Here is a 13,301-nt window from a genome sequence, read left to right on the forward strand (position 1 = left end):
TCCTGACCGACTTTAAAATTGACGGAGAAGAGATAGAAAATTTCATCGTCCATCACGATTGGCCATTTCAAATTTTATATTTGATCTTTGTATGCCATGAGATTTGTAGGTAAATTTTGAGCAATACACTAGCTAGGAGCTGCCTCCTCCACTACCTCTTACTTTCCTAACTTTGATGAAGATAAGATTCGATAACAGAACTCTGGTACTACAATCCATTGAAATTTTCGGTTGCAGCAAGAAAAACCTTATCATGAAAGGTCTACTTAGCTCGTGGAAATCATTGATCGTTTGGAGATTTTGCACCCTAATTATTACATTGTTTCCATTATTATTTTCTCTTGGAACATACTGTCTCGGGATTGCCGGCCAAGAATTAGCCGTTCAAGACAACTCTATACAAATCTCACACATCAGCCATCAACTGAAACTGTGAAGAAAACACAATATATTAAAAAAAGACCTTTTTGATTGTTTGTTGCTGTTGCCTCTGCGGCTACCTATCATTATTTTGCTCGTTCTCTTTGCTCATGTTTTAATACGCACCATAATAGCCGATCGAGGCCCACAAACTATGCTAAATACAAGCATTGTTTACGGGTGAGGGGCCTCTCCATAATCCGAGTCACCAAACCTCACTGCTGCCTGGATCCTACTATCTAATCATACTACAGGATCGGACATTTGCAATAATGCTCTTTACAACCACAATGATGCTCTTTACCAACTTTGCATGGGTACAGCTAATACTGTTTATGGCCTAATTTTTTGATGTGCGATTATTGCTGCATAACAATATAAATGAATTAATTAACTATAAACTCAATAACTTATTCTTTTACATTAATTATATTTTTCAGGCACCAACAAGTTAAGCAAAGACGGTTGCCTTTAAAGTGGTTATTTAATACACCCCTAATAGCATACTCCTGAAATCATTGCTCACCAATCAAACCACTAACTGAATTATTCAAAATAACCATAATAATAATTTTGATCAATATAACAAAAAAATCATAAATAAAAAATATAAAATTAAAAAAATTAAGTCTAATGAAAGCATTATATCAAACGATGATTGCTATTTCTATTATATGATTAGCCTTTAACATCAACCACTTTCTTTTCTTTTCTTTTTTTTTTTTTTTGGCTTCCCACCACCAACTTACACATACATTGGTGCTAAGGTTGTCAATGTTTTTCCCCTCCTACAGTCACCAACAAGCTTCCAGTCCTCATCCATGCCGGCTCCGAGTGCCAGCCCATCTCTGTGCAGGTTCTCTTACCAATCTGATGGTGGACCCTACCATATCTCCCAACACGAACACGTCACGGTGTGGTAAAAAACGGAGGGGAGAATAGCGCCGGAACAGTTGAGCACAGCCGTCGGTTGTGTGATCCAAGGTGGGGCCATGGGATCCTTGGACTTGGACACGATAGATCAGGCCCACTCGTTATGCAAGACCCAAACCGGAAGGACCAAAATACGCCAAAATAATACGTGGAAGAAAACACCAATTTCCAGCGAGAACCGAGGCCAGGGCATTCATTGTCCCTAGATAGTCGATCCAGAACCCGTAGCATGGCCGGCTCGCACCCACCTCCTCCCCTCTCGCTCCTCTCCACCGACAAAAAAACAAAAAAAAAAAAAAAGCACACCGTCTCATCGGTCGTCGTCCCCCTTGCGTTCTCCTTTACGACACCTCTCTCTGAGCAACCCAATCGCCTATAAAATTCCAGCGGCTGTTGACCTTTTTCACCGAATCTACACAAAAGCTTACATTTTATCTGATGGACGGCATCCAACTCTCTACTTAGCTTTAGACGGAGGGAGTTACATTGGACCGATCAACCACTCAAACAAAGTCAAAAGAAAAAGCACGCATCAAAAATATGATATTCCGATTCCATTGCAGGATTCTAAAAAGCAGAACATGACACTGTCGATGACCTGAGAGGCAGACATGACTAAAGACTGACTTGCCGATAGTGGAAGGATGGGACAGAAAGATTTTGAAGGAACACAACTATAGCCGAGAGACCGACCCATGAACACAAAGTACACAAGCCTGCAGTACTTTTTGGAGGTTAAAGCTCGCTATCACATTCTAATGGGCATCCCCAATCTATCCAGCCGGCCGGAGCCCGGGTAGGCCTTGTTGGCGAACTTGGCGTGCAGGGAAGATGGCCTCTGGGCTGATGTCCCCGAATGCTGCTGCGCGAACCCCTGACCCGAGAGCCTCTTGGTCGAGCCTGACTTGTCGAACTCGGGCCGCTGCCTCGGTGCACTGTGAGACCGCACCTTCGCCCTCGATGACTCCGTGTTTGCCATATAGTTGGGGTAATCCAAGTACCCGCTGAATAAGCTGCGAGCGCACTCGCTGTTCGACGGAGTGAAGGACCCCCTCCTCGAGCTTCCGGGCCGAGATGCTGCAGAGTAGAACAGCGGGCTCTCACCGAAGTCACCAGGTTCGGGGAGGTGGAACCTCGGGGGGCTAAGAGATTGCCGCATGTCGACGGAGGATGGGCTGGGAATGGATAGCTGAGCAGTTGTCGAGACCTTCGATGGTGAATCAGGCACAGTGGCAAAGCTGCGGCTGTTCTGATCAGAGGCCAGGGTTGAGCATGAAGACTGGAGATGGCTGCCCCTCCTCTTGGGGTTAAATTGTGGCTTTCCAGGGTCAACCTCCAAGATCCTAGCATTCTTGTCATCATCCATTGCTGCTCCAGCCTTTGCAGCTGCTTCTCGGCTGTCCCAGTAACGCTCCTCCATCCACCGATCCAGCCAGTTCCATCCAGAAGAGTGTGTTCTTTCCGAATCTACAGCATCGACACTGGCTGGCTTTGAAGAACTCCTCTGAACACAAAGACAGCATGACTTGGGTACATTTCGCGCGCAGCATTGCTAGGTTGCAAGAAATTGAACTGAGACGTACCTTGAGAGTGCAAGACCGATCAGATCTTGAACCACTTGGTCGAACGTCTTGTTCGTACTTCTCCGGTGTTGGAGGGCCCTATCAGCACACAACTTTAGTGTCAACAAAAACCTCCACATACCAGCATCATCTTTCGTTCTCCAGACCCATATGATATTACAACAAAGAAACAATTATGGGTGAATTCTCGTACTTTAATCAATCAAAAGGCAAGGCAGCATTAGAATCGCTTGGTCAACAAGCAATCTCAACAAAGATTTTCAACCTAGTCCTCTTAAGCGAATCAGCCAAAATCATTTCAAGGCAAAATTATATGCGCAGTTCGACAGAACACCATAAGAGGCCAGAGAAACAAGAGGTCGTCAGACTTACAGCATGAGTGCGGAAGCTTTTGCCAGACCTGGTCATCTCCGACCGGAGGGCTCGGCAAGCCCGGGTCCGGCCCTGGACTCTCACCAACGCCTGCATGCATCGCAGCGTCTCGGCCGCCTGCTTCCTCACAATGTTGCCCCTGACCAATGCCTGCAGCTTCACCAACCCTTTCAGCGCCCTCAACGCCCTCCTCGCCTTCAAAACATCATTAAACCAGTTACCAAACGTCTGAATTATCGCTAAAACTTTTAGATTCCTTTCACCTGGGAACACTAGTCTAACCCACTGCTCCTGAGTCGATAGGGGCAGCTAAGAAATTGACATCAAACCCCACCAGTTTCACCTCTAGGTCCATCTTTCGGATTAGGAGGAAAGAGAGAATATTTCCCAAGATGAAGCACCTAATGAAGTAGCGATAAAAGAGGAGATGAGAAGAAAAGAGGCGTCATCTAGTCCCAATTTAAGCTAATTACTGCTCCAAGCTGCTATTAAATACACAACGAGGTAGACTGATCAACAACTACTTCCAAACTGTCCAATTAAATGAACCCTGTTGAAGGAGCGTTGTAATGCACGTAACTACCCTTCTCGGTTCTTCTAGCACCGTTCCCGGCCTGGGTTTTTTTAATGAGAAAAGAAGGGGCAAAAAAGACTCTTTCCTATACGAGAGAATCAATGAGAGCAAGAAGAAGCAAGAGAGAGGTAGGAGCTGGTGGTGCATTGAAGGAAAGACAGAAAGGCCGAGAGGACTCGCCATCTAAGACAAGTTGGAAGGGAAAGAATTGGACGGGTTACAGCCTCGGGTGGGGGGAATATAGGAGTACAGGCTAGGCAAAATGGCAACTTTGAGGTGACAGGTCCCATTAGAATCACGCAAACCAGCTCACTCCACCAAGGAGGAATTCAGAACCTAATCCTTTAGCCATTGGAGGAAATTGCATAGTTTTTGTTGAGGTGATCGATATTTGCACTTTTAGAAATATTAGATCTTGGAGACGATCTGGCGAAACTAGAAATAAATCAGGAACTAAACTCGAACAAGAAGAGGACAAAATTGCCCTGCTTCCGGATTAAAAAACTGATTTCTTTTCCTTTATTTCTCCTTGAAGAAGAAGAAGTATCCTTAAAATGGAAGAAGTTACGAATTAAATTCACGGTTTTAAGTTTCTTTTCCTTTCATTGGTTAAAATTTCTGTTTATTTAAGAGTATTAATGTAAGAGTATGAGAGAAGAGGGAGAGGAAAAGAAGGCTTACCAGATAACCCCGGAATGCTGCCTGGATTCTAACAGCCGCCCACTGCTCCTGCTTCCCGGCGCCAGCGGCGAATCCGGCGACGCTCCGCCCGCTGCTCGTCAGCCGCACCACCGCGGCAGCCGCCTGCGCGGCGGCCACGGCCGCTTCCGCCACCGCCGCGGTCGCTGCGGCGACCGCAATGGCCCGCTTGTTCTGCTCGTCCGCATCCGCATCCACCACCTCCGCCGGCGCGTACGGCCGCGGCACCTCCCTATACGACCCCTTCCGCTCCTCCAGAACCGTCGCTGCCGCCTCCACTCGCGGTGGCGGCCCTCCCTCCCGCTGCTCGTGGTGGTGGCCTTTCTCCCGGAACGACTTGACGAAGCCCCATCTCTTCTTCTCCGCCCGCGGTTCTCCGCCGGAATCCGCTTTCTTGCCGCCAAAAAGTCCCCGGAACCACCGCGCCGCCCTCCCCATTTCCTACGGCTCCTCCGGCAACGGTTTCCCGGCCCGCCACGGCACCCCCGTCAAAAGACCCATCCTCAAAACTTAATTCGCTTCAGCAAAGGCCAGACCAAAGAGCGGGAATTTAAATCAAAGAAAAAGAGTCGGTAAAAATGTGAACGCAGGGAGAGAGAAGGGAGGAGGAAAAGAAAGAGGGAGACCCGGGGGGTCAGAGCGAGGAGTTGCTCCTTGCGACTCCAGAGCGAAGGGGACCTTGCATATAATTTTTTATTATTATAAAAAAAATATTTGCAATTTTAAAAGTAAGAGATCCCGTGTTCCGCTGGCATGAGATAATGCCACTGTGACGTACAATTACAACTTTACCCTACTTATTTCATCTAAGGACCCAGCGTTTTATGCTGCCCCTTCGCTGTCACGTCCGTACGAAGGACCACAGCTACTTTTCTTGGCATTCACGGGACGGTCCTATGTGTTCGAGGTCAGTGAGGGACCTCAGCCGTCAGATTGGGGCTGGATTTTGATCAGAGGGGTGATAGAGCGCTGTGGGTCCCGATACCACCTGGGTGTCGTGGATGGACGAGGGCATGGACATGCGGTACGGGTTCGACCCCTGGGTTCTCTTCTCGGAAAGTACATTTCGGGCCTGGTAAGGAGAAAAGGTGAAAGATGGGCTCAGCGATCGGACGCCCCGTGACGTTTGATCAAACCATCATAGGATTGGACGGCTGCGATGGACGTGGGATTCTCGGGGTGGGCCCCGCGCGCCCCTGGCGCGAGACGGTGACAAGACGCCGGCCGTTGAGGAGGTTGGCAGCCGGAGTCCGTCGGGCCGAGCAAGCCGCGGGTGAGGGGATGCGGAGGCTGGGCTGGCTTTCACCAGGCAGGCAAAAACAGAGCAACGGGCAGGGGAGGCGAATGATTTATTTATTTTAAGTAAAAATAAATTAAAATTTTGAAATTATTGTTTTATTTTCCATCACCTTGCCTTATAAATATTACTTTTAGCGCATTTATTTATTAAAAATATTTTACTTATTTTAATTTGAAACCGTTAATTTTTTAACGGAATGAAACTAGATCGTATAAATGTTCATTAATAAGATGTAACCAAGAATTGAAAAATCGTACGGTTCAGTGTGAGCTGCGTGATAAATTGAGGCCGAGCCACGCCGCATAAAGCCAATTGAAGGACATATTGGGGGTGAATCGCACATGAACTATTTGAATCTTTTGAAGCTGATCGGTTCAGGCTGGCCTTTTGTCTTCTCTTTATTCTCTCCATTTTCTAGTTCTATTGATAGAAAACAAAGAAAGAGGAAAAGAGGAAGGTCGAGAGATTGGTCTCTGAAGCTCTTCCACCTTAAATCCACATATTTAAGCTTCAAAATGTCTCACAAAGGACATAATTTTACTCTCTCTTTTTTTTTCAATTCTCTCAAAATCCAGTCCTAAATCACCGTAAAATCACTAAATCCAGGGATATGCTATTAACATTTGGTGAGATCACGATGTAATACTCGGACCCATGTTCAAGAGCATAGATCTAAACTCAAATACTTGAATTTTGGGTGTTTCCGATCTAACCCAAAGCCTAAATTTATTTAATTCAAAATTAGTTTGATCAACCAGAACGTATCCAAGCCAGCGAGCCAGACACTCAAAAATAGCACTAAGGTGAAAATCGTATGAAGATATGAAGAATCTAATTCTCTTAATGCTTACCCATAGATCAAATAAAATGAGTTAATGATCGGAACCGGAACTTCTCTCCCATGCCACTACGGTCCCTTGAGAAAGTGACCGCTCAGCGTAGCTTGGAGGGGTACGTACTCCAATCTTATTTAACAGTTATTAGCTGTTTTTCCTCCGGCCTAGCTACATTGACCAAGGTGGCGGCATATCATCAACCTTAGTTTGCAGCTAGGCATCTGGAAAATATGATGTCCCATGAAGAAAAACCAATCAAGCCACGCGCTGGCTAGGCATTATCATAGGCAAGCTTGCATGTCTCTGAACAACAAACCACTGCCTTCATTATAGTTTTCAGATTTCAGTATTCCTTTTAAGGGGGCAAGTCTTGCCGTAAAGTAAATTCTTCTATTTTGACATGAGTGTCATGGTTTGAAACATGAAAATAGATTCTCTATACCTAAACGCATTGCCTAGTGCTGCCTATTGTCGTCTGCATGAAAGAATTGATTATATGAGTAAAATATGGGCAGTTTGTGAGAATAATGAAACTCGGTAAATAATCAAAGATCGCGCATATCAATAAGAATCAAGAAGAGAAACAAGGAAATGAGGCAATTAATTACATGGAGAAGACCATCCCAAACTACTAATATTAATAGCACACAGTTCGTATTAGCTGTGTGTAGGTATGATAATAAATGACTCGACACAATATGTCCTGCGTTACAAGAAAATAATAACTGGCTGATTGAGACTTCTGATGTGCTGGTCGTTAATATGCTCTCACACTGACAAAGCATTAGAACTCTTGATAAATGCAAGATCAGTCCAGTTTCTTTTGCTAAATTAAAGTGTTGGAGGTAAAGATTTCTTTTTTTTTAACTGAAATAGATAAACCACATCACCATCCTAATGTAGATACAACCAAAAATGGAGTTTTACATGACACTATTAAAGTGATGGGCGGCATGAAAAGTAACCCAATCAACTATACTGTTAACCTCTATATATATATATATATATATATATATATATATATATATATATATATATATATATATATATATATATATATATATATATATATATATATATATGTGTGTGTGTGTGTGTGTGTGTGTGTGTGTGAGCTGGTTCGAAAGCCAAAAATGTTGTATTCATCCTCCGTCGATTAGCTAATAGAAGATTAATCCTATCCACACGTCAATTCATTCTATTTTTCCAACTAATGATTATCCTGAAATTGTCCTTAAGCAAGATTCGGTTAGCCTCCAAAACTGTGATGGCATAGCTGATTTCCTTCCAAGCACCTCACAATTCAGCTAGAGGAACAGTGATTTCATGTAATCGGACATCTCCTGCTGTCACTAAAGAGTTCTAGCTGCAAATAATGAAAGCTGTGATGTCATATAAAGGAAACTTTTGGGTGATGGGTATGTGGCAACATAAGCTAAACTTTATGCATGTTGAAAAAGGATCAGATATTCCTTCTCCACTTAAATATATGAATCATCAAGTTTGATTATGGAGGAATAAATTGCCTCACGTCTCAACATGAGAGACCACAAGTTGATACCGAGGCAAAATATCATTTATTGTTTTCAGTTCTAAACAACCAAGAATATACCTTTTATACAAGGTTTCCCTTGGGTTGTCTACATTTTCGGTTAGGTTTCATTTTCAAGTCCTGGTGCGAATTGGGCATCCTAGGGTAACAACACTGACCCTTAAATGGATGTCGTATTCGCTATTCATTGATAGCTGTCTTGGGTCTAATATGTCGAAATCTTTATTTTGGTATGCCCTCATGATATAAGTATTCTTTCTTAGAAAAATAATATAAAAAGAGAGTTTTTGCTCTCAAGAAAAGAAAGTATCTGGTCCTCTAGATTTCAAAACCGATAATAGAATATTTAGATTGGAGATCCATACTACTAATTATGATCTATATTGTTAAAAATATTTAGAGAACAAAAATCATTAATTTGATGATCATTGATCTATGCTTCAAGTAGATGTAAAATTTGAATGGTTAAAATGGTGAGAGTATATGTTTTACTATGATCTAAGCATTAAATTTTGTTTATTTTCAATCTATATGTTTTGACATGTATAGATTATGATCGATAAGATAAATTTTTAACATAATTACTTTATTGTATACTATACTACACTAGTATAATGAAATTCTTTCTATGAAGGTCGTATGAATCTCTTACAGTTTTTGAAATTAGGAGTGCAAACAAGTGAGCCAGGCCAGAGTAATAGGTTATATAAAAGGGTTATCACAAGAATCAAGCTTGAATAAATTTTTTGTTAAGTTGAGCTTATCCTGTACTCGTTTTCACAAATCTAGGATGTCCATGTTTGGATCTTCTATGAGCTAAGCTTTAGAAACTATTTGAGCTTTAGAACATTTTCTACTCAATTGAACTCCAACAAACATGTAATCAAGCTAGAGTCAAACTGATCGATATTCATATTTTGCTTTACTTGACATTTTAATTGAGTCGAATATGTGCACAATATGTGATATACAAATCTGAAAATGATATCAGGTACAGTATAAAACTTGTTTCTATGCCATGGAAGGTATGAAGGTTAAACCATCTCATAACATGATTATCACGTACAATTTTTTTTCCTTCAATATATATATATATATATATATATATATATATATAGAGAGAGAGAGAGAGAGAGAGAGAGAGAGAGAGAGAGAGATGAATGAGGTCTTCTCGTGATGATCACACGTTTCTGCCTATCAATTACAAATCTTGAATTTGATTTTTTGATAATATGTTTTAAAAAATTGAACTTGAATAAACATGCTACAGCCTCTCAACCTTTCTCCTTGGGTACAGTTACTTGCGGGTGATTTAGCATGGAAAGATAAATTTTATATTAAATTATTTTATTTGGTACAAAAGTTGGATGAAAAAAGATAGTAAAATAAATAGTGGATTGCATATTTATTTTTGTAAGACAGAAGATAAAACAAATACCGCTAGAGGATGGTACTTATTTTTTCACAATAGATTATTAAGTGGTAATAAGATGAAAATATCAATTCTTAATGAAAATACCCTTACTTATATTATACTAATATTGTATTAATTATATTAATATAATTAATAGATGATATTTTTCGAATAATTTTTCCACCAACAAATATGATAAATTTTATTTTTTCTACGATTACTTTTTTAAATAAATAATTTTTAGGAATCGTTAGATTATTTTGTGATCTAATAAATCCTAATCAAACGAATTAGAGGTAAAAATGGATTGGATAATATTTATTTGGATCCAGTTTCGTATATGAAACTATGGAGATATAAATAAAAATTTGAGCATCCATAAATATTCATATCTGTGTCTATACTATCAAAAAAAAAAAGAAAGATACGGATATGGATAGACAACTATTCGATTTATATCCGAATATTCGATTCTATTTATAGCTCTATTTAATTTTACATCACATTCATGATTTTTTTAAAAAAATAAATGACTATATTGATATAATATTAAGTTGATTTATTATCCACTTAGCAATATTTTTGATTCTACAATCATAAAATTTAATTATTCGACTTATATCCGTAGTTATATCTATAATTTTAATATCTAATTTGCATATATATTTACTTAAAATAAATATAAATATAAATTTTTATATTTGACCAATATTTTATATCTAATATAAATATAAATATTTTAGTATCCATTTCTTGAAAGAAAGAAAAAAAAGTGATAAATATTTTTATACCAAGACCGCAAATGGAGCGATAAATATTTTAAGACCGCAAATGGGTCAGGTTGACCTATAACCCAATATGATTTGAACCGCTTAGACCCAACTCGATCCGTTTTGGAGGACTCGTGAATTGGGTCGGGTTCTAAAATTTGATCCGTTCCATTTTCTGGGTCGGGTCTGGGTTTACTAAATTCAGATCCGACCCGACCCATTTGAAATCTGAGTAATATTAGATTTTCAATTCTACAACGCGAACCGACCCAACCAGAATCTGTAAAATTATTTGCAGATGCAAATACAAGTTTTAAAGCTATGAATGAGTTAACCCGAACTGAACCTGAACCAGATCCGATTCGGACCTAAATTTTTTAGGTTGGGTCTAAATTATACATAGACCCGATCCGATCCGAATGACCGTTGGGTCAAAAATTGTAGCGGTGAATCCAATCTATTATTGGGTTGGATCTGGATCAATATTAAAATCTGAATAATAATCAGATAGGATCGGATCACTCGTGACCCGTGACCCAATCTATTTGCACCCGTGCCACTGAGCATAAAAGGCACGTACTGCCGAGACGCTGCAGCTAATGCAGCGAGAGCATAAAGAATCCACGTGTAAAAATGCTGTCAGTGTGCATTTTCCTTCATTCTGCCAGCCCTGCAGAATCTACTTTCGGTGGTGGCATCAAAGTATATTGATTTTTTCGGCCTTTTCTTACAGGCAAATGCTTCAGACGTCAACAAAGTAACCCCGGGAGGCACCCCAGCCACCGGAAAATAAAGAGCAGCCTGGGGACCTTGCGTGCGATTTGGGTATGGATTTGGGGCCGTTTTCTTACAGTCCAAGGCATCTTCCGTTTCTTATTCATTTCTTGGTAAAGCAGCATAGTACCCGGCATTATCTTCTCGCATAGGAGTCAAATTGGTGGAAGCTGGGAAGGGAAACAGATCTGAGTTCTTCAAGGGAGAAGCGTAACGTCCCGGAGGTCATCTCTTTGCGATGCTCGGTAAGAAAGGTTTCTCAAATTTCGTAGTTTATTTTCCCCTGTTCGAGCTGAGGTGAATTACGTGATGGGGGAAGCTTTCAAAGGAGGGATGGATATGGAATATTTTGAGATAGATGAAGCAGAAGGTCTAAATGATGCAGGTGGAGTGGGAGAACATTTTGTTGTTAGTTTGAATTGCGCCGAGGATGACGTAATTGATCGGCATGAAGGAGTTTCAGATTTGCTTATAGATAACTTCGCTGTTTTTCGTTGGGAATGGGTGGCATTGGGAATTTTATGGTTAGGAATAGGTGGCATGGGTACTATATCAGAAATTATTATCTTTTATTATGATTTCAGAAGTTGGGCTAGCTCGAGAAGAAAAGGATTAAGAAAAGATGTAGCTTGGAAGCTGTTGGTTATAGGTGTACGGTGGAAAGTTGGAAAGAAATCATATTCAGAGCGGTTATGAAGAATTTATTAGAAGAATCAATATTTTTCAGCTATGATTGGCTACATCTGCTTCTTGCACGATGATTGATAATCTGTTGTATTATCCATGCTTAGTTGATTTCAATTGCTCAATGAATAAAATAAAATTTTTGATTATGATTCTAAAAGTTGGGCTTGTATGAGAAGAAAAAGATAAAGAAAAGATATAGCTTGGAACCTGTTGGTTATAGGTGTATGGTGGAAAGCTGGAAAGAAAATGTATTCAAAGCAGTTACATCTTTCATGGAAGAGTTGATTAGAGAAATCAATATCCTTCGACTAGGATTCGCTGCATCTGCTTCTAGCAAGATGATTGATAATCTGTTGTACTTGATAAATGTATATATGCCTAGTTGATTTCACTTGCTCAATCAATAAAATAAAAAGGAAAACCTCTTTTTACTCAAACAAAAGCGGTTGGCAACCTTTCATCATAATACTGCTTTTCAGTTCTCTATTATTTCTCTTATTAGAAACTGTGTTTGACCTGTGTCAAATTTGTTCCAAGAACGCACTATTTCATTTCAATATCAAACGGTGAAGAATGGTTAGCATATTAATTCGATTCGATTAAAGTGTTTCTTATTGGCTGTTTATTTTTGTACATATGTTTGATACTAAGTTAGCATGATCTTAGAAATCTGTACTGACATTATGAAATTAATGGAGCATTCTATCATATCATTCAGCAATATCTTGGTAATAATTTTTTTCTTTCTTCACTTTTCTCCTGTTTGATATGCATTTCAATTTATGCCACGAAATTTGTTCTGTTAATTGGAACATCCAGTAAAGTTACCAGGCCAGAACTAAAGATCACTGGTTATTGCTTGAAGTTTGGCATATTGATTTCTCTTATCAAGCTGGCATCAGGATGAACAACCATTTGATCTGTGATCCAAATACTGTTCCCCACAATTTATAGATCAGTAATTCTCAATTTCGTATCCTACAAGATGTTTTTCATAGTAACAAATAATTCAACCATTGGGGATCCACAGTCCCATACTGATGATGTCAAGTTTGCTTGACGCTTGAAATTCATTTGACGACCAGCAAAATTTTCGGAGAAAATGAGCACAGGAAGGCTCTCTTCAAGTGAAGATAGGAGGGAAGAAGTTTTTGGTGGTCGAATTCATTTTTTGGGTCATCTTGCACCCAGTTTAAGGGAATCACTGGTAACAAATTTTACCATTTGCCATGCTGGTGCCTTTGCTTACCAAGAACTTGTTTGCCATTACAACTTTCTCCAGCCAGTCATTTTTCGTGATCTTCCACCCTGTGGGTGATGAAGGTTTGAGAAAAAACAGAGGAAGAAGGATGAAGGAATATGTCCTCCTTATTTGTTATATTTTCTT

The 13,301-nt window shown here is 40.2% G+C and overlaps 1 protein-coding gene and 1 long non-coding RNA gene across 2 annotated transcripts; one reads left to right on the forward strand and one right to left on the reverse strand.

The window, feature by feature from the left end:
* Positions 1-1,872: 1,872 nt before the first annotated feature.
* LOC103711147 (protein IQ-DOMAIN 1-like) lies at positions 1,873-5,261 on the reverse strand. Its single transcript, XM_008797177.4, has 4 exons — positions 4,564-5,261; positions 3,309-3,503; positions 2,937-3,014; positions 1,873-2,857 (listed from the first exon to the last, which is right to left on the reverse strand). The coding sequence occupies exons 1-4, from the start codon at positions 5,017-5,019 to the stop codon at positions 2,102-2,104; spliced, it is 1,485 nt and encodes a 494-aa protein (XP_008795399.2). The 5' UTR covers positions 5,020-5,261; the 3' UTR covers positions 1,873-2,101.
* A 5,881-nt stretch (positions 5,262-11,142) lies between these two features.
* LOC120110827 lies at positions 11,143-12,649 on the forward strand. The gene is made up of 2 exons (XR_005511954.1): positions 11,143-11,278; positions 11,350-12,649. It is a non-coding gene; the product is annotated as an uncharacterized LOC120110827 (long non-coding RNA).
* The last annotated feature ends 652 nt before the right edge of the window (positions 12,650-13,301 follow it).

Source organism: Phoenix dactylifera, chromosome 5 (assembly GCF_009389715.1).
Source record: "Phoenix dactylifera cultivar Barhee BC4 chromosome 5, palm_55x_up_171113_PBpolish2nd_filt_p, whole genome shotgun sequence".
Taxonomy (NCBI): Eukaryota; Viridiplantae; Streptophyta; class Magnoliopsida; order Arecales; family Arecaceae; genus Phoenix; species Phoenix dactylifera.